The sequence below is a fragment of the Hemitrygon akajei genome, chromosome 1 (assembly GCF_048418815.1).
Source record: "Hemitrygon akajei chromosome 1, sHemAka1.3, whole genome shotgun sequence".
Classification (NCBI taxonomy): Eukaryota; Metazoa; Chordata; class Chondrichthyes; order Myliobatiformes; family Dasyatidae; genus Hemitrygon; species Hemitrygon akajei.
In genome coordinates, this window is record NC_133124.1 from 142,977,760 (window position 1) to 143,002,111 (window position 24,352).

General features: G+C 41.4%; 1 protein-coding gene across 4 annotated transcripts in view; it reads left to right on the forward strand.

Annotated features, from left to right (window-relative positions):
- The window catches only part of zfpm2a (zinc finger protein, FOG family member 2a), an 876,706-nt gene that overhangs the window by 576,577 nt on the left and 275,777 nt on the right, over positions 1–24,352 (forward strand). For all 4 annotated transcript variants that reach the window (XM_073052686.1, XM_073052668.1, XM_073052660.1 and 1 more), the window contains one exon: positions 6,314–6,425. In XM_073052686.1, coding sequence (XP_072908787.1) covers positions 6,314–6,425 — 112 coding nt within the window. The remainder of the gene's footprint in view (positions 1–6,313; positions 6,426–24,352) is intronic.

Here is a 24,352-nt window from a genome sequence, read left to right on the forward strand (position 1 = left end):
AAAGAAAATTTAAAGAGCTAGATAGAAAAGTTTTTAAAAAGGGACCTCCAGGATTACAATCTCTGGATTACTCACCATGCCATGTGCCAGAAAGGCAAGAAATAAGAAGAAGTGGAGTTCAATGTGTGGTTAAAAAACTAGCCAATAATATTAAAGAGGATACCAAAAGTTTCTTTAAATAGATAAGCTGTAAAAGGGAAGTTATCATGGATATTGGACTGTTGGTAAACGAAATTGGAAAGGTAGTAATGGAGACAACAAAGGATCATGGAACGGGAGGCCTAGGGAGAAAGAAAGCGGGAGGGGGGAGCACCAGAGGGAGATGGAGAACAGACAGAGTGATGGGCAGAGAGAGAAAGAAAAAAAAGGAAGGGGGAAAAAAACAAAAAAGACCTAAATATATCAGGGATGGGGTAAGAAGGGGAGGAGGGGCATTAACGGAAGTTAGAGAAGTCAATGTTTATGCCATCAGGTTGGAGGCTACCCATCTGGTATATAAGGTGTTGTTCCTCCAACCTGAGTGTGGCTTCATCTTGACCCTTTTTTTTCTTTTCTCTCTCTTTTTCTGTCTTTTTTCTTTTCTTTGTCTTTTTATTTCTCTCTCTGCCCATCACTCTACCTGTTCTCCATCTCCCTCTGGTGCTCCCCTCCCCCTTTCTTTCTCACTAAGCCTCCTGTCCCATGATCCTTTCCCTTCTCTAGCTCTGTATCCCTTTTGCCAATCACCTTTCTGGCTCTCAGCTTCACCCCACCCCCTCTGGTCTTCTCCTATCATTTTGCATTTTCCCCTTCCCCTCCTACTTTCAAATCTCTTACTATCTTTCCTTTCAGTTAGTCCTGATGAAGGGTCTCGGCCCAAAACGTCGACAGCACGTCTCCCTATAGATGCTGCCTGGCCTGCTGCATTCTACCAGCATTTTGTGTGTGTTGCTTGAATTTCCAGCATCTGCAGATTTCCTCGTGTTAACCATGATCTCTGACTGCTCACTCTCCCCTTTCAGAATGTACGATGTTTTGCTCTGAGACGTCCTTGACCCTTGTACCAGGAGTACAATCTGGACTATTGGTCATGGCCAAAGAAACACTTGTGAAAGTAGAAGTCATGAACATTATAACTTCATTCAAGTCGGTTTATCTGCAATCATTAGTGTTTGAACAACATTTGACAATATTTAACTATTATGGTAGCACTAAAATATAGTTTTTTGGAGCAATACATAGAGGTAACAACTAGAGAAGGGGCAGTGTTGGATCTTTTGTTAGGGAATGAAATAGGCCAGGTAACGGAGGTATATGTTGGGGAGCACTTCGGGTCCAGTGATCACAATGCCATTAGTTTCAATGTAATTATGGAGAAGGATAGGACTGGACCCAGAGTTGAAATTTTTGATTGGAGAAAGGCCAACTTTGAGGAGATGCGAAAGGATTTAGAAGGAGTGGATTGGGACAATTTGTTTTATGGGAAGGATGTAATAGAAAAATGGCAGTCATTTAAAGGTGAAATTTTGAGGGTACAGTATCTTTATGTTCCTGTTAGGTTGAAAGGAAAGGTTAAAAGTTAGAGAGAGCCATGGTTTTCAAGGGATATTGGAAACTTGGTTAGGAAAAAGAGAGATATCTACAATAAATATAGGCAGCATGGAGTAAATGAGGTGCTCGAAGAATATGAAGAATGTAAGAAGAATCGTAAGAAAGAAATTAGAAAAGCTAAAAGAAGATATGAGGTTGCTTTGGCAAGTAAGGTGAAAATAAATCCAGAGGGTTTCTACAGTTATATTAATAGTAAAAGGATAGTGAGAGATAAAATTGGTCCCTCAGAGAATCAGAGTGGGCAGCTTTATGTGGAGCCAAAAGAGATGGGGGAGATTTTGAACAATTCCTTTTCTTTGGTATTCACTAAGGAGAAGGATATTGAATTGTGTAAGGTAAGGGAAACAAGTAGGGAAGTTATGGAAACTATGATGATTAAAGAGGAGGAAGTACTGGTGCTTTTAAGGAATATAAAAGTGGATAAATCTCCAGGTCCTGACAGGATTTTCCCTAGGACCTTGAGGGAGGTTAGTGTAGAAATAGCAGGGACTCTGACAGAAATATTTCAAATGTCATTAGAAACGGGGATGGTTTCGGAGCATTGGTGTATTGCTCATGTGGTTCCATTGTTTAAAAAGGATCCTAAGAGTAAACCTAGCAATTATAGGCCTGTCAGTTTGATGTCAGTGGTGGGTAAATTAATGGAAAGTATTCTTAGAGATGGTATATATAATTATCTGGATAGACAGTGTCTGATTAGGAACAGTCAACATGGATTTGTGCGTGGAAGGTCATGTTTGACAAATCTTACTGAATTTTTTGAAGAGGTTACAAGGAAAGTTGACGAAGGTAAAGCAGTGGATGTTGTCTATATGGACTTCAGTAAGGCTTTTGACAAGGTTCTGCACGGGAGGTTAGTTAGGAAGGTTCAATCGTTAGGTATTAATATTGAAGTAGTAAAATGGATTCAACAGTGGCTGGATGGGAGATGCCAGAGAGTAGTGGTGGATAACTGTTTGTCAGGTTGGAGTCCGGTGACTAGTGGTGTGCCTCCGGGATCTGTACTGGGTCCAATGTTGTTTGTCATATACATTAACGATCTGGATGATGGGGTGGTAAATTGGATTAGTAAGTATGCAGATGATACTAAGGTAGATGGCGTTGTGGATAATGAAGTAGGTTTTCAAAGATTGCAGAGAGGTTTAGGCCAGTTAGAAGAGTGGGCTGAATAATGGCAGATGGAGTTTAATGCTGATAAGTGTGAGGTGCTATATTTTGGTAGGAATAATCCAAATAGGACATACATGGTAAATGGTAGGGCATTGAAGAATGCAGTAGAACAGAGTGATCTAGGAATAATGGTGCATAGTTCCCTGAAGGTGGAATCTCATGTGGATAGGGTGGTGAAGAAAGCTTTTGGTATGTTGGCCTTTATAAATCAGAGTATTGAGTAATAGGAGTTGGGATGTAATGTTATAATTGTACAAGGCATTGGTAAGGCCGAATTTGGAATATTGTGTCCAGTTCTGGTCACTGAATTATAGGAAAGATGTCAACAAAATAGAGAGAGTACAGAAGAGATTTACTAGAATGTTACCTGGGTTTCAGCACCTAAGTTACAGGGAAAGATTGAACACGTTAGGGCGTAGAAGGTTGAGGGGGGACTTGATGGAGGTATTTAAAATTATGAGGGGGATAGATAGAGTTGACGTGGATAGGCTTTTTCCATTGAGAGTAGGGGAGATTCAAACAAGAGGACATGAGTTGAGAGTTAGGGGGCAAAAGTTTAAGGGTAACATGAGGGGGAATTTCTTTACTCAGAGAGTGGTAGCTGTGTGGAACGAGCTTCCAGTAGAAGTGGTAGAGGCAGGTTCAGTATTGTCATTTAAAGTAATATTGGATAGGTATATGGACAGGAAAGGAATGGAGGGTTATGGGCTGAGTGTGGGTCAGTGGGACTAGTTGAGAATAAGCGTTCGGCACGAACTAGAAGAGCCGAGCTGGCCTGTTTCCGTGCTGTAATTGTTATATGGTTATATAAAAGGATGTGTGTTGTGAATAAAACTGAACTACACAGGAAATACAAAAGTCTTTATTCACACAACATACCTGCATGAGAGAGAGTCCAGGAGAATTCAAGAGAATCTCATTCTTCTGACAAAATGATTTTTTAAAAATGATTTAGAGATACAGCTCAGTAACTGGCCCTTCTCGCCTAATGAGCTCATGATGCTCTATTACACCCAGATGACCAATTAACCTACTAACCCATATGTCTTTGGAATGTGGGAGGAAACACAAAAGAAACCCATGCAGTCATGGGGAGAACCATATAACCATATAAACATATAACAATTACAGCACGGAAACAGGCCATCTCAGCCCTTCTAGTCACGGAACAACATGAGCAATACGCCAATCCACTGGCACCATCCCTGTTTCTAATGACATTTGAAATATTTCTGTCAGAACCCCTGCTATTTCTACACTACCTTCCTTCAAGGTCCTAGGGAATATCCTGTCAGGACCCAGAGATTTATCTACTTTTATATTCCTTAAAAGCTCCAGTACTTCCTCCTCTTTAATCATCATAGTTTCCATAACTTCTCTACTTGTTTCCCTTACCTTACACAATTCAATATCCTTCTCCTTAGTGAATACCAAAGAAAAGAAATTTCTCTATTACATCCTTCCCATAAAACAAATTGTCCCAATCCACTCCTTCTAAATCCTTTCACACCTCCTCAAAGTTAGCCTTTCTCCCATCGAAAATCTCAACCCTGGGTCCAGCCCTATCCAGCCCTATCCTTCTCCATAATTATATTGAAACTATATGGCATTGTGATCACTGGAACAGAAGAGCTCCCCAACACATACCTCCGTCACCTGACCTATCTCATTCCCTAACAGGAGATCCAGAACTGCCCCCTCTCTGGTTGGTACCTCTATGTATTGCTGCAAAAAACTATCCTGCACACATTTTACAAACTCCAAACCATCCAGCCCTTTTACAGTATGGGCTTCCCAGTCTATGTGTGGAAAATTAAAATCTCCCACAATCACAACCCTGTGTTTACTACAAATATCTGCTATCTCCTTACAAATTTGCTCCTCCAATTCTCGCTCCCCATTAGGTGGTCTATAATACCCCCCTGTAAGTGTTGCTACACCTTTCCCATTCCTCAATTCCACCCAAATAGTCTCCCTAGACAAGCCCTCTAATCTATCTTGCCAGAGTACCACTGTAATATTTTCTCCAGCAAGCAATGCAACACCTCCCCCTCTTGTCCCTCCGATTCTATCACACCTGAAGCAACAAAATCCAGGAATATTTAGTTGCCAATCACACCCTTCGTGCAACCATGTTTCACTCATAGCTACAACATCATATTTCCAGATATCAATCTATGCTCTAAGCTCGTCCACCTTTCTTACAATGCTCCTAGCATTAAAATAAATGCATTTAAGAAATTCTCCACCTCTTACTCTCTGTTTATCTCTAACGGTGCAAACAACTTTACTATCTTCTTTTTCTTCCGTCTCCCATACATCTGTTCCTACACTCTGATTCCCCTCCCCCCCCCCCCCCCACATCTAGTTTAAATCCACTGGAGCGTCTCTAGCAAACCAACCTGCAAGAATATTTGTCCCCCTGAAGTTCAGATGTAAACCGTCCCGCCAGAACAGGTCCTACCTTCCCTGGAAAACTGCCCAATTATCTGTAAATCTGAAGCCCTCCCTCCTGCACCATGTCTTCAGCCACGTATTGATCTGCGCTATCTTAGTATTTCTAAACCCGCCTGCACGTGGCACTGGTAGCTATCCTGAGATTACTATCCTGGAGTTTGGAGATCATCCACTGTGGGGCCATAGCCAAGAAATCACAATGGAGAAGCTTCTCTCATTTTCTGAAAACAGGTTCCTGTTTTCTTTAATATTTACAGTGATTGTTCCCACCTTCTTGCTATTGAACCTTACTCTTTACTGAAGTCCACTGCAGCTTATTTGACCTCTTCCTTCTTTGCCTACTGATTTTCAAACAACTTTATCAATGTTTTCCTCCTGATCATTTCCCCAATGCACTGTCTACTCTCCGAACTCAAATCCCCTTTCCCCACACATTTCCTGTCCTCGCCTCTGAAAACAACTCAATCATCTTTTTCCACTGTTTCTTTTCTCTTACATGCCTTCACGTACAACCAATCCCTCCCATAATGATCTTCTCAGTCCAATACCCTAATCTTCCCTCTGATAATCTCCTTCCTAATTTACCTCTCCCCCTTGCCCTCACTCTGTGATTCTTCTCTTCTCCTACCAGAGTTTACCATCCATAGTGTTGAGAGTTCAGAGGCAAAGTGTACTTTACAATTGGGCACAAGCCATAGCCTAAAGTACCAAATCTTAAATGCACAATTCTTTGAGTATCAGTAGAATATTGGATCTTTGTAGTTCCACACAATGGCTTTTTAACAAAATAAACACATATTTATGAATCTTCACCCCTACATCTGTGATGTTCACAAAGAAGGCTTTGCAGCATTTGATTTAAATCCAAACCATTGGAGGTTTATTAATCTGATCCATTACCATTTGGAGACTTCTGATTTAGTAATTATTCTGTCAATCTAAATGCCTTTCTCTGTCCTCTGTTAAAACTCAGCATGGGATTATATTTTTTCAGCAGATGTTTTAGGGGTTATGGTTCTGTGAAAAATAGTATTATTCATCAAGTTCTTAATCACAGAAAACAAACAGCATCTGTTTATTATCTCCCTTTGTACAGAAGACAAAAACTGCTGTCCCTATAGTGGTGCATGCTGGTCCCAAGTGGCTGATGGATGTGACTTGGCGGGGAACAGATGACAACACCAACAACTGTGTTGTGTACAGCAAAGGTAAAGCACATTCTGTTTTTTCATGTGAAGTTATACACGTGAATTGATATAATATGTGCATTTGTAGAACAGAATTGCTTTATATCAGCAATGTGCTTCTTTACAGTTAATTTCCTTTAATCTAGATATTATGAGTACCATTACAATTTACCAGAATCACTGCTTGTAATGGTGAGACATTGGAGAGTTATTATATTAAGCATACGCTGCAAAAAAAGAATGTGTTAACAACAAAATATTGCAGCAATATTCAAGAGGTATAGAGCAACCTAGGCCCAAACCTCATTTTCGAAAAGAAATACAGATTTCTCAATGCACATATTCAGATAAAAATTCTATTGTAATGCAGTACTTGCCAGTTTTACAATAGAATCAATTTCAATCAACTATATTATATAGTAGAGTGATTTTTCTCCGTAGCAAAATGGAGATGGAATAATGTTGGGTTTGCAGGATGGGGAGTGTTTTGGGGTGCACTGGTTCAAAGGATTTCTTATATTCTCTAGTTGATATATAGTCATTGTGAGTAAAACTATTCTGAAGACTGGAAGTAGTAAAATTGAGGCAAATTGCTCACTAAATTATGTTAATGAAGTGTACATGTAAATAATAATGTAAGTGGTCAATAGATAATATCTGCTGGCTTAGTGAAGATTGTGGTTGCAGATGATCTGATATGTAAAAGCAGGATAAAGCAAGCAAAGTTTGTATTCCTAGTCAGTGACAACTACCTGAGCTATTGTTGTTTTATTTCATTCTCAGGCTGTATTGTGAGATTATAAATCCCTTTCTCACTGATGTTGCTGAGTTATATAAAATTGTAAGTCTTTACTTATGTAAGAAAATAACTACCTGACTTCCCCCTTGCACTACAATCCAATGTTTGTTTAATTATATTAACAGTATAACTTCCAGAGAAGTTCATTCCATCCTATGGTGTGGGACATTCCCCCCCAAAAAAAAAACTGGTTCATGTCCCATATCAAAGACTACATTTTATACTCTTAACTAAGATGATAAATGCGTACATATAAAAGGAGAAAATCATTCTGTCCACACCATATCTTATCTGTCTTTATATGATTGATGTCATCTATTGCTGACTGTAATGTGAATACTGTATACTTAATTATTAAATATTTTCATGTAAGTTTACATTATAAAATGAGCACATTCACTATATCAATATTATCATTTAAGACTTATCTGTAAGTTATATGTGATTGACTGTCTGAAGCTATACCATTATAAATACATTGCTGATTCACTTTCTGTTTATGTTGAATATTAGAATAAACAAATCTGTATTGTTATAACATTGCAGATTTGAAGGCATTTCTTTATAGCTATTATAATGCAAATATGATATTAAAATGAATGTATTGTTTTTGTCAGAATATGATTAAGAATTAAGACTGTGTCCTCTCCTAATCCTAGAATATTTCCTATTTGTTGGTGTGTGGGTGTCATGTTACTGTGAGTTAACTTTCTGTTAGTTTGATGCAATTTACCCATATACCTGCCTGGTCTGCTTATAGCTAACTTTAAAAGCTATTGAAAATGTCCCTGCTATATCCTGTTCATGCATAGCCTGCCTGATCCATACTGGAGATAATTGATGGCTGATTTGAACTTTGTATTGTCAAAACAAATGGGACAGAATGATTTGAAAAGATAATATTTTTAATTAATGTAAGTATTGCTGGAAAACCAGCGTGGTCTAATTCTGCTCCGATATCTTTTGGTCTTGATTATTGACTGTCTCTAATTGCCTTTGAGAAGGGAAATTAATGTTTTAATAACTGCTACAGTTCTGGTGAATGTACTCCACGGTGCTGTTGAGATTGGAGTTCCAGAACATAGACCAGTGATAAGGAAGGGCTAACAATGTATTTCCATGTTAGTATGTCGTGTGACTGTAGGGAAATATACAAGTGATGATGCTTTCATGCCCCTAAAGACCTTGGATGACAGTAAAATTCATACATTTTGGGAGTGCTGTTATACAGTACATAGTACAGCCACAATGAGTTGACGGTGGGCAATGCAAATGCATTATTTTGTGAATGTGTTATTATTAAGACTGGTTGCATTTTTCCTAATTGAGGCCAAACCACTTCATTGTTATTCGAGCTGCATTTATTCAGGCAAATGGAGAGTATTCCATTACCTTCCTCAGTGGGGCTCTGTGGATGGTGGAAATAGGATGGGGTACCAACAGTCGGCACAGGGTATCCAGCCTCTGACCTGGTTCAGTAGTCATAGTGCTTAAGTGGCTGACCCAGCTCAGTTTCTGATCAACTTCTATTGCAATACAGAGAGATTCTACTCAGCTTCATGTATTGAGGCAAAAATAAGTGCCACACACAAGCAGGGACTTCAGAAATCTAATGAAATTGGTGGGAAAAAAGTATTATCTGAGGATTTCAATAATTATTTGGATTAATTATCAAGGAGTGGATCATCTAGATTAGCATAAGGAGAGAGTTTGCCTCAACAGTGGTGAAAGGGAGGATGCCAGAATTGACTGCAGAGAGATGGTATGCAATGGTGGAACAAGAGAAGTTGCAAAACTGAAACAAGAATAGACTGAATAGGATCAGGGGAGTTGGTGGAGGATGCATTAAGAGCAGAGGAGGGGAAATCTATCTACAATACCATTAAATGGAAGACAGTGACTGCAGTGATAGTACATGGGGGGAGTGTCTGCAGCATTGGCAGTAGAGTAAAGTTTCTAGAGTGGCGGGGAAGAATCTGCATTCATAGAGTCTGTACACTTGATGAAGCAGTAGGATCATCATAGAACACTACAGCACAGAAACAGATCCTTCAGCCCATCTAATCCATGCCAAACTGTTATTCTGCCTAGTCCCAACAATCTCCACCTGAACCATAGCCCTCCATACCCCTCCCATCTATATACCTACGCAAATTTCTCTTAAATGTTGAAATCATCATTTCTGTGGTCGCTCAAACCACACTTTCACAACCCTCTGAGTGAAGAAATTTCACCTCATGCTCCCCTTAAACATTTCACCTTTCACCCTTAACTTCTAGTTCTAGTTTCACCCAACCTTGGTGGAAAAAGTGTGCCTGCATTTACCTGATCTATACCCCTCAATATGTTGTATACCTCTATCAAATCTCCCCTCATTCTCCTATGCTTCAAGTAATCAAGTCCTAACCTGTTCAGCCTTTTCCTAGAACTCCCGTTCTCAAGTCTGGGCAACATCCATGTGTTTGCATTAATGATGGGGAAGTGGGATATGATACAAAAATCAATATAACAGCTTTTGTAGATTTATCAGGTAAAATTGTTAGTCAAGAGCAACATTAGTCAACTTAAATAATAATGTTGATATGAATGCAAATGAGGCAGGTGCTGAATAATTACTATGTTAAATAATTATTTTGTGGTAGAGAATAACATAAAGGACATGCTAAATGGCTGCATCACCGTCTGGTGTGGTGTAAGGGGGATGGGAGCACTGTACAAGATCAAAATAAGCTGCAGAAAGTTGTGCTCCATCATGAGTATTAGCCTCCATAGTATCTTTGTATCATCTTGTAACTTGGACACAAGGTCATCAATCAATTCCTTCATACAAGTCATTGACATAAACTGTGCAAAGAAGTGATCCACACTGACCCCTGTGGAACACAACTAGTCACCAGCAGCCAACCAGAATAGGCCCCCTTTACTCCCAGAATCTGTGAATTCTGCTGATCAGCTGATCTTCTATGCACGCTAGTATCTGTTTTGTAATACCATGGGCTCTTACCTTGTTAAGCAATCCCATGTGTGGCACCTTGTCAAATGCCTTCTGACAATCCAAGCGAAACCCTTTTTTACTGGGCGTTTCTAGAAACATGGCTGGTTAGCCCCTCACTAACAAGTCAATGGACTCAGCAGTGGGAAAACCACCTGTCTCAAATTCTGTACATCTAGGGTTGATATGACTTGGGTCCCACCAGACTTGAGAGCCAGGATGCTTTGACACCTGCACCCCAATCTGAGGGAATACTGTGTAAATGCTGCTCACTTGCAATTACCCGTCAGAAAGAAGTAACAGGTTGTACACCACATACAATTATAAAGAAAGTATATTTACAAATTTCAGCTTTATCGAACAGTTAGTAGGAAAAAGAAAAAAATCTAAATGGCTCATTACAATTAACACAATCCAAATATGCACGTAAGTAGGAGCTTATCTTGAAGTTGTCTTTAACTCATGAGGTGGACCCATGGTCTGTGTGAAAGCACACACCACCTTCTGAATGTTGCTCGAAATCCATCTTGAACTAACAGGCTACCCCGTGGAAGTATCAGTCCTTCCTCCTGGAAGCCATTCATCTGCACAAAGCACCTTGTGCAACAGGGATGGCATCCTCAGCCATCTTCTCTCCCATCTTCTCAGCTCCCACCAAAAAGACCTTGACCCACACCAGTGTCTGTCACAAAAACCTCTTCGCCCAGCATTCTCTTGAACCTTCTCCCAATTCCACCATCCTGACTGGTTGACACAATATTCCTAAATTGAACAACATAGTTCCTTATCTTTAGCTCACGCTCCTTGCTAACAAGCCAATGGACTCAGCAGTGAGAAAACCTGTCTGGAACTCCGTACATCTAAGGTCTAGGTCCACTGACTCTCCTTTGTTTATTCTGCCTGCTGTTTCCTTAAAGAATTCCAACAGATTTGTCAGGCAAGATTTCCTTTAAGGAAAACATGATGACTTTTGCCTACTTTATCACGTGTCTCCAAGTACCCCAAAACCTCATCCTTAATAATGGACTCCAACATCTTCCCAACCACTGAAGTCAGGCTAATTGATCTTATAAACCGATTGGTCTCTTCTTCCTCCCTGTGTTTTCTTAAAGGGTGGAGTGATATTTGCAATTTTCCAGAGCTTCAGAATCATTCCAGAGCCTAGTGATTCTTGAAAGATCATTACTAATGCCTGCACAATCTATGGTCTAGGTGACTCAGATCTTTCAGCTTCCCAAGCACCTTCTCCTTAGCAATAGCAACTACACTTACTTCTGCCCCCTGACACTCTCGAATTCCTGGCATACTGTTAGTGTCTTCCACAGTGAAAACTGATGCAAAATACTTCTTAAATTAATCTGCCATATCTTTATCCACCATTACTACCTCTCCAGTGGTTCTATATCCACTCTCGCCTCTCTTTCACTCTTTATAGATCTGTAAAAACATTTGGTTTTACATTAATGTCTAGCTTACCTTCACATTTCATCTTTTACCTCCTTATGGCTTTGTTAGTTGCCTTCTGTCAGTTTCTAAAAGCTTCTCAATCTCAAACTTCCCACTATTTTTTTCATTATTATATGCCGACTCTTCAACTTTTATGTAGTCTTTAACTTCCCTTGTCAGCACAGTTGCTTCATCCTCCCTTCATCTTTGGGGTTATCGACTAGCACTAGACTTTATGTTGTCTAAGAGAGACAGTGCCATCATTAGCCAGTATTGCACGATAGAATCGGAGGGGCAAGAGGGGGAGGTGTTCAAATTGCTTGTCAGAGAAAATATTACAGCGGTGCTCGGGCAGGATAGATTAGAGGGCTCATCTAGGGAGACTATTTGGGTGAAATTGAGGAATGGGAAAGGTGTAGTAACACTTATAGGGGTGTATTATAGACCACCTAATGGGGAGCGAGAATTGGAGGAGCAAATTTGTAAGGAGATAGCAGATATTTGTAGTAAGCATAAGGTTGTGATTGTCGGAGATTTTAATTTTCCACACATAGACTCGGAAGCCCATACTGTAAAAGGGCTGGATGGTTTGGAGTTTGTAAAATGTGTGCAGCATAGTTTTTTGCAGCAATACATAGAGGTACCAACTAGAGAAGGGGCAGTGTTGGATCTTCTGTTAGGGAATGAGATAGGACAGGTGATGGAGGTATGTGTTGGGGGGCACTTCGGATCCAGTGATCACAATGCCATTAGTTTCAATATAATTATGGAGAAGGATAGGACTGGACCCAGGGTTGAGATTTTTGATTGGAGAAAGGCTAACTTTAAGGAGATGCAAAAGGATTTAGAAGGAGTGGATTGGGACAATTTGTTTTATGGGAAGGATGTAATAGAGAAATGGAGGTCATTTAAAGGAGAAATTTTGAGGGTACAGAATCTTTATGTTCCTGATACGAGGTGATACTAAGATAGGTGGTGTTGTGGATAATGAAGTAGATTTTCAAAGCTTGCAGAGAAATTTAGGCCAGTTAGAAGAGTGGGCTGGACGATGGCAGATGGAATTTAATGCTGATAAGTGTGAGGTGCTACATTTTGGTAGGAATAATCAAAATAGGACATACATGGTAAATGGTAAGGCATTGAAGAATGCAGTAGAACAGAATGATCTTGGAATAATGGTGCATAGTTCCCTGAAGGTGGAATCTCATGTGGATAGAGTGGTGAAGAAAGCTTTTGGTATGCTGGCCTTTATAAATCAGCATTGAATATAAGAGTTGGGATGTAATGTTAAAATTGTACAAGGCATTGGTAAGGCCAAATTTGGAGTATTGTGTACAGTTCTGGTCACCGAATTATAGGAAAGATGTCAACAAAATAGAGAGAGTGCAGAGAAGATTTACTAGAATGTTATCTGGGTTTCAGCACCTAAGTTACAAAGAAAGGTTGAACAAGTTAGGTCTTTATTCTTTGGAGTGTGGAAGGTTGAGGGGGGACTTGATAGAGGTATTTAAAATTATGAGAGGGATAGATAGAGTTGAAGTGGATAGGCTTTTTCCATTGAGAGTAGGGGAGATTCAAACAAGAGGACATGAGTTGAGAGTTAGGGGACAAAAGTTTAGGGGTAACACAAGGGGGATTTCTTTACTCAGATAGTGGTAGCTGTGTGGAACGAGCTTCCAGTAGAAGTGGTAGAGGCAAGTTCTATATTGTCATTTAAAGTAAAATTGGATAGGTACATGGACAGGAAAGGAATGGAGGGTTATGGGCTGAGTGTGGGCCAGTGGGACTAGGTGACAGTAAGTGTTTGGCACGGACTGGAAGGGCCAAGATGGCCTGTTTCTGTGCTGTAACTGTTATATGGTTATTTCTACTTGCATTTGCATAGTTTTTGTCTCTTGCACTCCAATTGATCTTTCAGTGATCCTGTTATAGTTACTATTCTATAGACTTGTTGAATATTCCCACAGGAAAATTAATCTCACGGTTGTATATGATGAGATATATGTACTTTGATAATAAAATTTACTTTGAACTTAGAACATTTTTCCCATCGTGCTCAAACTCCTGATTCCTGACATTGTCTAAGATCTTAACAACATCTGTTTCTACAATCACTCCACTATCTTTTCTGACACTCTCATTCCTATCCCCCTACAACTCTCGTTTAAACCTCCCGTGGTACCAGCAAACCTTCCTACTAGAATATTAGTTGCACCCGCCAAGTTTAGGTGTGAACTGTCTATTCTGTACAGGTCTTACCTTCCCAATGATCCAAAAATCTGAAACCTCCTTCCTATACCAACTCCTTAGCAATATGTTAAACTGTATCATCTTCATATTTCTATCCTCACTGTGACTTGTGGATATTAGAGAGAGTATTATTTTATCTTCCTGTACTCGTCTGCTCCAGAATTCTGTCCCAAAAGCTAAAGGTATCACTGCACCTACTGGTTGCAAAGATGATGAAGATGCCAATGCACAAGAACAGTTAGGGGACTAAGTATGCCCCTGCTATGGTGCTAGTACCACTCGGCCTCCTGATTTGTAACAATACTCCTAGCCAGTTTTGGTCCTTCATCTAGGTTGAATGTGGTGTTGGCTGCAGTAAGAAATGGAACTAATTAGTTAATGCTGTTGATATAAGCAGGTAATAGGTCTGGTTAAATATACAAGTAGCAGTTATCCCTGCTGAGGCCTGAACTCCGTATTACAGGCATATCAAGGCACTGGAGAGAAATGACTTGGCCTCCACAGCTCTCTGTGGCAATGAATTCCTCAAATTTTGCCACCCTCTGGCTAAAGAAATTCCTCCTCATCTCTGTTCCAAAGGGATAATCTCCTATTCTGAGGTTGTGCCCTCTGATCCAAAATCTCCCACTAGGGGAAACATCTTGAAATATACTGGCAACGTCTTGAAAGGTGATTTTTTTTTTCTTTTAGTTTATGAGTCAATTCTTTCACTCTCCACTTGTACAGTACATATTCTGCTAAGAAAAAAACCTCTGAGGGTGACTTACAGTACTGCCAAATGGCTGCAGGCTGTAGAAGCTATGACAGTATTGTCTGAGCATTTGGCCTAGGCAAAGTGTGAAATTAATAAACGTTGATAAAGTTAACATTTCATGCGAGTCAAATGTTTTATTTTTTTAAACATCTGCAGGGAATAGGAGGGACTGGAGTTTATAATCTGACACAAGAACTACAGAAGAATATTGAGTATGCTTGACTGTCAATGTCTGTCACAATGGAGTATCACTGCAGACAATCATATTATTACAGTATTAAAACAAAATTGTACCCTAAAGGAATATACAAGCCAGCACAAAGCTAGAACATAATTATGCTTCCCTCTAATAATTAAAATTAAAAAATAGATTAATAAATTATCTTTCATTAAGCAGAATAAGAGGTGGTTTGCAGCAATGTAGAAAGTTAGGCTGTGCTCTTTAAGAATATTTGCAGACAGATAGGAAAATAGACCCTAAAGAATCATACAAAATAATAAATGCCTTCAATGACAAATAAAGCAAAGACAAATTCTGTATCTGTGCACTATACACTCAGTAGCCACTTTATTAGGTACAATTATACACCTGCTTGTTGAGGCAAATATCTAATCAGCCAATCATGTGGCAGCAACTCAATGCATAAAAGCTTGCAGATATGGTCAAGAGGTTCAGTTGTTGTTCAGACCAAACATCAGAATGGGGAAGAAATCCCCTGGGATTGCTTTCAGAGCAGGGTGTGAAAAATTTTAAAAAAACAAAAAAAAAACAAAATCCAGTGAGCAGCAGTTCTATGGGTGAAAAAACCTTGTTAATGAGAGACATCAGAGAAGAATGGCCAGACTGGTTCAAGCTGACAGGAAGGCCAAAATTAACTCAAGTAAACAGCAGTGATGTGCAGAAGAGCATCTGAGAAATCACAGTATGTCGAACCTTTAAGCAGATGAGCTCCAGCCACTGAAGAGCATAAACGTACACTGAGAAGCCACAGGAGGTACCTAATAAAGTGCCCACTGAGTACATACGTACTTTGATAATAAGTTTACATTAAACCTTTTTATAAATGGAACATGTGACATTACAATCTATATAGAAAAATTCAAAATAATACATTATAGTTAAATTACTTTTTTTGAAAACAAACCAGAAGAGATTAAAGATTAGTCACATCTATTTGACATTTATTTGTCACATGTACACTGAAACATAGAGTGAAATACGTAGTTTGTGTCAAATCAATTCAGTGAGTCTTTCAAGATATAATGAAATGTGTCCACATTAGCTTTGTATTAAATATTAAGTACTCTGGCAAAAATATCCAGCACTGTTAAAAGTGTCTCATAACATGTTTATGATGTATGTGGCCATTTCCTAGCGATGGCTCAGGTGCTGAAATACACGTTGCAAAACTGAATCATTTCAAGAGAACCACCGTTCAATACAGAAACCACGGTCCTGTGGCTGTTTGAACACCTGTGAATAAATTAGTAACCTTTTGTTTTATTCTCTCTCCTTAAGTGGTTAGCACGATGTGTTACAGCTCAGGGTGTTCCTGAGTTCGAAGTTCAGTCCCAGCAACGTTCTGTAAGGAGTCACTGTCTGTCCTCCCCATGGAATGTGTGGGTTTTCTCCAGGTCCTCCAGTTTCCTCCCACAGCCCAAAGACGTACTGGGTAGGATAATTAGTCATTGTAAATTGTCCCGTGAATTGGTTAGAGTTAATTAGGCTTGTCAGGATTGCTGGGGAAGTGTGTCTTGAAGGGACAGAAGGGCCTACTCTGTGCTGTATCATTAAATAATTACGAATTATAGGCAGATTATTTCTAGAGGCACTAGCTAGACTCTGATACTTTCCCCAAACCTTTATTCAAATCTCGACGGGATATATCAGCAGCTCTCTACTGGAAGGGAGAAATGCAGCCAAGACATTGATATTTTCTAGCAGACACAGAAGCCATAGCTATTTTTTTCTTCCATTCTACAACCGCTATTGAAGTACAAATATTCCTTATTAGTATGAGCAGCTGCCTCAGCATCTTGTGTAGTGCAAGTTCATTGAAATTGCTTCCGAATGCACACTGCGAAGTGCAATGAGGTAACTGAATGCATCAGGAGTGGTAGAAGGATTTTAAATGGTTACATGAGTAATCATATACGAGGCTATTGTATTTATTCTGTAGGTGTTCACAGCAATTCCACGGCCCAGGAAGAGTGTAATTAACTGCAGGTAAGATAGAAATGGTGGCAAATTGCAAGGCATGCACAGCATGTTCCAGATCATATTCAAAAGAAAACTCAGAGAATAGGTGTAGCACTGCATCGTTGACTGTCACTCTGACAAGTAACTGTAAAAAATGCATCGCAGAACTTGTGAAGGAACTGTTACAACATTAAGTGGAATTTCCTTTCTGTACCTAATAAAGTGGCCACTGTCTATGTTTGTTGTTTTCTGCTGCTGTAACCCATCCACTTAAAGGTTCAATGTATTGTGTGTTCAGAGATGCTCTTCTGCACACCGCTGTTGTAACACATTGTTATTTGAGTTACTGTCGCCTTCCTGTCAGCTTGACCCAGTCTGCCCATTCTCCTCTTGACCTCTCTCATTAACAAGGCATTTTTGCCCACAGAACTGTTGCTCACTGGATGTTTTCTTCGTTTTTCACTCCATTTTCTATCAACTCCTGACACTATCACGTGTGAAAATCCCAGGATATCAGCAGTTTCTGAGATATTCAAACCATCCCATGGTCAAAGTCACTTAGGTCACATTTCTTCCCTGATGTTTGTTCTGAACAATAACTGAACCCCTTGACCATGTCTACATGCTTTTGTGCAATGAGTTGCTGTCACATAATTGAGTGATTAGATATTTGCATTGATGAGCAGGTGCACAGGTGTACCTAATAAAGTGGCCACTATGTGTATGTAACCTTGAGATTCATTTGGGAAAACAAAATACAATAGAATTTTATGGAAAAGTATACATAAACAGGCAAAGACTTACAAACAATCGATGTATAAAAGAAGACAAACTGTGCAAATAAAATAATACTAAGCATCCTTGAATTTAATTGACTTTATTTCTTACTTACATCCTTCACATACATGAGAAATTTTTTTTACGTTATGTCTCTGTTTAAATGTACAATATGCAATCATAGTAATTTATAATAAATAGAACAGTCAATGTAACATAGAAATACACTCAATTCAGTGTGAATTAATCAGTCTGATGGCCCGGTGGAAGAAGCTGTCCTGGAGCCTGTTGGCCCTGGCTTTTATGCTGCGGTACCATTTCCTGGATAGTAGCAGCTGGAATAGATTGTGGATGGGGTGACTTGGGTCCCTATTGATCCTATAGGCCCTTTTCACACACCTATCTTTATAAATATCATGTATACTGGGAAGTTCACAACTACAGATGTGCTGGGCTGTCTGCACCACTCTCTGCAGAGTCCTGCAATTAAGGGAGGTATAGTTCCCATACCAGGCAGTGATGCAGCCCCTCAAGATGCTCTCAATTGTGCCCCTGTAGAAAGTTCTTAGGAGTTGGGGGCCCATACCAAACATCCTCAACCGTCTGAGGTGAAAGAGGTGTTGTTGTGCCTTTTTCACCACACATCTGGCATGTATAGACCATGTGAGATCTTCAGTGATATTTATGCCAAGAAATTTAAAGCTGTTTACCCTCTCAATCCCAGATCCATTGATGTCAATAGGGACTAGCCTGTCTCCATTTCTCCTGTAATCCACAACCAGCTCCTTTGTTTTTGTGACATTGAGGGAGAAGTTGTTTTCTTGACACCACTGTGTCAGAGAGATGACTTCTTCCCTGTAGGCCACCTCGTTATTGTTTGAGATAAGGCCAATCAATGTAGTATCATCAGCAAATTTAATTAGCAGATTAGAGCTATGGGTGGCGATACAGTCATGGGTATACAGGGAGTAAAGGAGAGGACAATACACAGCCCTGAGGGGCTCCTGGGTCGAGAGTCAGAGGGGTGGAGGTGAGGGAGCCCACTCTTACAACCTGCCGGCAATCTGACAGGAAGTCCAGGATCATGCTGCACAAGGCAGGGCCAAGGCCAAGGTGTCTGAGTTTCCTGTCAAGCCTGGATGGAACTATGGTGTTCATAGAACTGTAGTCATAGAAACATAGAAAACCTACAGCACAATACAGGCCCTTCAGCCCACAAAGTTGTGCTGAACATGTCCCTACCTTAGAAATTACTAAGCTTACCCATAGCCATCTATTTTTCTAAGCTCCATGCTGTCATCGTCGTCAGGTCACATCTGGAATTTCCAGTTGGTGGATGATTTCCCTCCATGCCTCTCTGACATATTGGGAAATCATACACTCAGCAGGTTACAGCAGTGATTTGCCTTTGCCTTCTGCTGGGTGAGTTTAAAGAGATCACCACCTCTTGCAGAGGATGACCAGGATGTCTAAGTGCCTTGTTGTGCTCTTAGCACTCCACAAATGCCTGCTGGCCTGCCCACTTGACCATTGGACCATTAATCGGTCTCCTCCGCTCAATCTGCCTTCACACGCTGGAATAGTCAGATATCCTACCTCACCGGGTTTAATACCCATCGGCTACCCTCACCTGGTTTGGCCCGTTTGCCGAGACAGTTTACCAGGGTGCAGCCACTGCGTGTGTTACAGCTACTTAGAGCCATAGGTGAGAGCTGAGCATCAGGTGGAGACAAAAGGTGGATGAACTGCCTTGAAAAGGTCATGGCAGGCCCCCCCATCAGAGGTGCTACCCCTCCCTAGACACCCCATACACCCCAAAGCTCCATGTAGCTATCCAAAAGTCTCTTAAAAGACCTTATTGTATCCACCTCCGCCACCGTTGCTGGTAGCCCATTCCACGCACTCACCCCTCTCTGTGTAAAAAAACCTACCCCTGACATCTCCTCTGTACCTATTCCCCAGCACCTTAAACCTGTGTCCTCTTGTGGCAACCATTTCAGCTCTGGGAAAAGCCTCTGACTATCTACACGAACAATGCCTCTTATCATCTTATACACCTCTGTCACTCCAAGGAGAAAAGACCAAGTTCACTCAACCTGTTTTCATAAGGATGCTCCCCAATCCAGGCAACATCCTTGTAAATCTCCTCTGCACCCTTTCTATGGCTTTCACAACCAGAACTGAGCACAGTACTCCAAGTGGGATCTGACCAGGGTCCTATATAGCTGCAACATTATCTCTCGGCTCCTAAATTCAATTCCACAATTAATGAAAGGCAATAAACCGTATGCATTCTTAACCACAGAGTCAACCTGTGCAGCTGCTTTGAGCGTCCTATAGACTCGGACCCCAAGATCCCTTTGATCCTCCACACTGCCAAGAGTCTTACCATTAATACTACATTCTGTCATCATATTTGACATATAAATTTTATAAAAATTTATTTAAAAAATCATGAAGAGTAAGGGTCCCAGAACAGATCCCTGAGACACACCGCTGGTCTTCGACCTCCATGCAGAATATGACCCGTCTACAACAACTGTTTGCCTTCTGCGAGCAAGCCAGTTCCGGATCCACAAAGCAATGTCCCCTTGGATCCCATGCCTCCTAACTTTCTGAATAAGCCTTAAATGAGGTACCTTATCAAATGCCTTGCTGAAATCTATATACACTACATCTACTGCTCTTCCTTCATCAATGTGTTTAGTCACATCCTCAAAAAATTCAATCAGGCTCGTAAGGCACAACCTGCACTTGCTAAAGCCATGCTGACTATTCCTAATCATATTATACCTCTCCAAATGTTCATAAATCCTGCCTCTCAGGATCTTCTCCATCAGCTTACCAACCACTGAAGTAAGAACAGCATTCTCACATAAGCATCCTTCTTCTCCAGATGTGTAAGGACAGTATGTAGAGCTGTAGCTATTGTGTTGTCTGTCAATCAGTTGTGTCAGTAGGTGACTTGTAGGGGGTCCAGTTTGGGTGGTAGCAAGCTGCAGATGTGATCCCTGACCAGCCTCTCAAAGCATTTGCTTATTATTGAGGTGAGTGCGAAAGGACGCCAGACGTTCAGGCATGTTACCTTTGTCTTTTTTGGTACAGGGACAATGGTGGATAATTTGAAGCAGGAAAACACTCTACACTGGGAGAGGGAGTGATTAAAAATGTTTGTAAGCACAACTGCCAGTTGTGCTATGCACAACCTGAGTACTTGCCCTGGAATGCTGTCCGGTCCCGCAGCCTTGCGACTGTCCACTCATTGGAAAGGTCTGCATACCTTAACATCAGAGATGATCAAGTTGCAGGTTGTAGTGGTGGCTTTCCTCAGAAGCTCAGAGTTAGCGATGTCGAACCGAGTGTAAAAGCCATTGAGCTCATCTGGGAGAGAGGCCGCGATGTTGGCGGCACCACTATTTTGAGAGTAAGTCTGTAGGTCATCAAATCAGTTCGGAGCAGTGGTGAATAAAGTTATACACACTGGTTCAAGAGCTGGATAGGTGTGGGAAAATCGTTGGTGTGTGACCTAAGGGTCCTCTTACCCATTGGTAGTAGCGAGAAGAAGATGGTGGAGGGCTTCGACAATAGATGTTGCTCTCATGTGGCAGGGCTCCATGTAAAAGTACTCAATGGTAGGGAGGGTTTTGCCTGTGATGGACTGGGTTGAATCCACAACTTTCTGTAGATTTTTCCATTCCCCGGTGTGATGAAGCTAGTTAAGGTACTCCCCACTGTGCATCGATAGAAGTTTGTTAAAGTTCTTGGTGCCAAACTTCTAAGAAAGTAGAGGTGCTGTCATGTCTTCTTTGTGATGACACTGATGTGCTGCTCCAAGGACAGATCCTCTGATATATTAATGTCAAGGAATTAAAGCTACTGACCCTCTCCATTCTCCTAATGAGGCCTGGGTCATGCACCTCTGGCTTCTCCTCCTGTGGTAGATAATCAGATCTTTGCTTTTGCTAATGTTGTGTAAAGGTTGTTTTTGTGACCCTATTCAACCAGAATTTCAGTCTCCCTTCTAAATGCAAATTCAGCTCTTCCTTTGATTTGGCCAACACACCGATGTCTTCAGCAAACTTAAATAAAGCATTGAAGTTGTACTTAGCCACACAATCATAAGCGTATGTAGCATCCGTGCACTCAATTTACCCTCGTTTGCCTAGGGTGAACCGCCATCGCCCCGCCAATAGTGCAATACTTTGGTGTAAATATGGTGTAATGCTCCCCCCCCCCCAATACACGCGCGCAACACAAATATCAGACAATACACCAAAGGCAAGTAAATAATTGCATCTTTATAGTTATTTCTTAGTGATGGGTTAGTAGAAACAGTTAAACTAAAGGCACCAAATCATTAAGTTTATCAGTTTGTCCACATAATATTTTAATACATTGGAGCTCACGCCTCCAGTTCCATCCACAATGACCTTCCGAGCCTCCGGCCACCGTCCGAACCATTGATGTCCAATATCTGCTGCCCTGGAACCGCTGTCCACTCCTCATACGTCCGTCCTCCTTGCTCGCCTCTCAAAAAAAAGACTGCGAACTCCCACTCTGCTCCCACATACAAGATAGCATAACAATTCTCCACTGGTTAGTCCCCCCCCTTATCTACAGTTATAACCCAAACATTCCAGACACAGAAACCCATTACAGCATTAAGTAACATTACAGAGAAGCTATTTCTTTATAACAATACAGAGAAGCTATTTTGTTAGCCTGAACAGTTAACACCACAGTTACTGGTACTGAGAGCCCTACATATAAAATGAGAAGAACAGGAGGCTAAGCACATAAGCCCTTTGGTGCACCTATTCTAATGGTGAGTAGAGGAGATGTCATTAGGTACCTCGTACCTAATAAAGTAACCACTGAGTTATGGTCTTCTGGTGCTGGAGTCCATCAGCTTAAAGTTTCGACACATGAAGGTAATGTGGTTCAGCTCTTGAGGCTTAGTGATGTCAAGTCAACTTTTATTGTCATTTTGACCATAACTGCGGGTACAGTGCATAGTAAAAATGAGACAACGTTTTTCAGGACCATGTTTTACATGACACAGTACAAAAAACTAGACTGAACTACGTAATAAAAAAAAACACAGAGAAAGCTGTACTACAGACGTAGGTCTGTACTGGACTGCATAAAGTGCACAAAAACAGTGCAACATTACAATAAATAATAAACAGGACAGTAGGGCAAGGTGTCAGTCTAGGCTTCGGGTATTGAGGAGTCTGATAGCTTGGGGGAAGAAACTGTTATATAGTCTGGTCATAAGAGCCCGAATGCGTTGGAGCCTTTTCCCAGACGGCAGGAGGGAGAAGAGATTGTATGAGGGGTGCATGGGGTCCTTCATAATGCTGTTTCCTTTGCGGATGCAGCATGTAGTGTAACTGTCCGTGATGGTGGGAAGAGAGACCCCGATGATCTTCTCAGCTGACCTCACTATCCGCTGCAGGGTCTTACAATCTGAGATGGTGCAATTTCCGAACCAGGCAGTGATGCAATCAGTCAGGACGCTCTCAATACAACCCCTGTAGAATGTGATGAGGATGGGGGGTGGGAGATGGACTTTCCTCAGCCTTCGCAGAAAGTAGAGATGCTGCTGGGCTTTCTTTGCTATGGAGCTGGTGTTGAGGGACCAGGTGAGATTCTCCGTCAGGTGAACACCAAGAAATTTGGTGCTCTTTACGATCTCTACCAAGGAGCTATCGATGTTCAGCGGGGAGTGGTCGCTCCGTGCCCTCCTGAAGTCAACAACCATCTCTTTTGTTTTGTTCATATTAGGAGACAGGTTGTTGGCTCTGCACCAGTCCGTTAGCCACTGCACCTCCTCTCTATAAGCTGACTCGTCGTTCTTGCTGATGAGACCCACCACGGTCATGTCATCAGTGAACTTGATGATGTGGTTCGAGTTGTGTGTTGCAGCACAGTTGTGGGTCAGCAGAGTGAACAGCAGTGGACTGAGCACACAGCCCTGGGGAGCCCCCGTGCTTAGTGTGATGGTGTTGGAGATGCTGCTCTCGATCCGGACTGACTGAGATCTCCCAGTCAGGAAGTCTAGGATCCAGTTGCAGAGGGAGGTGTTCAGGCCCAATAGGCTCAGCTTTCCAATCAGTTTCTGAGGGTTGATTGTGTTCAATGCGGAACTAAAGTCTATGAACAGCATCCGAACGTATGTGTCTTTTTTGTCCAGGTGGGTTAGGGCCAGGTGGAGGGTGGTGGCAATGGCATCATCTGTTGAGCGGTTGGGACAGTATGCAAACCGCAGGGGGTCCAGTGAGGGGGGCAGCAGGGTCTTGATATACCTCATGACGAGCCTCTCGAAACACTTCATGATGATGGATGTAAGTGCAACGGGACAGTAGTCATTTAGGCAGGACTCTGAAGATTTCTTCGGCACGGGGACAATGGTGGCGGCCTTGAAGCACATTGGAATGGTGGCGCTGCTCAGGGAGATGTTGAAGATGTCAGTGAGAACATCTGCTAGCTGGTCTGCACATCCTCTGAGCACTCTACCAGGGATGTTGTCTGGTCCAGCAGCCTTCTGTGGGTTGACCCTGCACAGGGTTCTTCTCACGTCGGCCATGGAGAGACACAGCACCTGGTCATTCGCAGGAGGGGTGGACTTCCTCGCCGCCATGTCATTTTCCGCCTCAAACCAGGCGTAGAAGTTATTCAGCGCATTTGGGAGGGAGGCATCTCCTGCACAGTCAGGTGATGTTGTCTT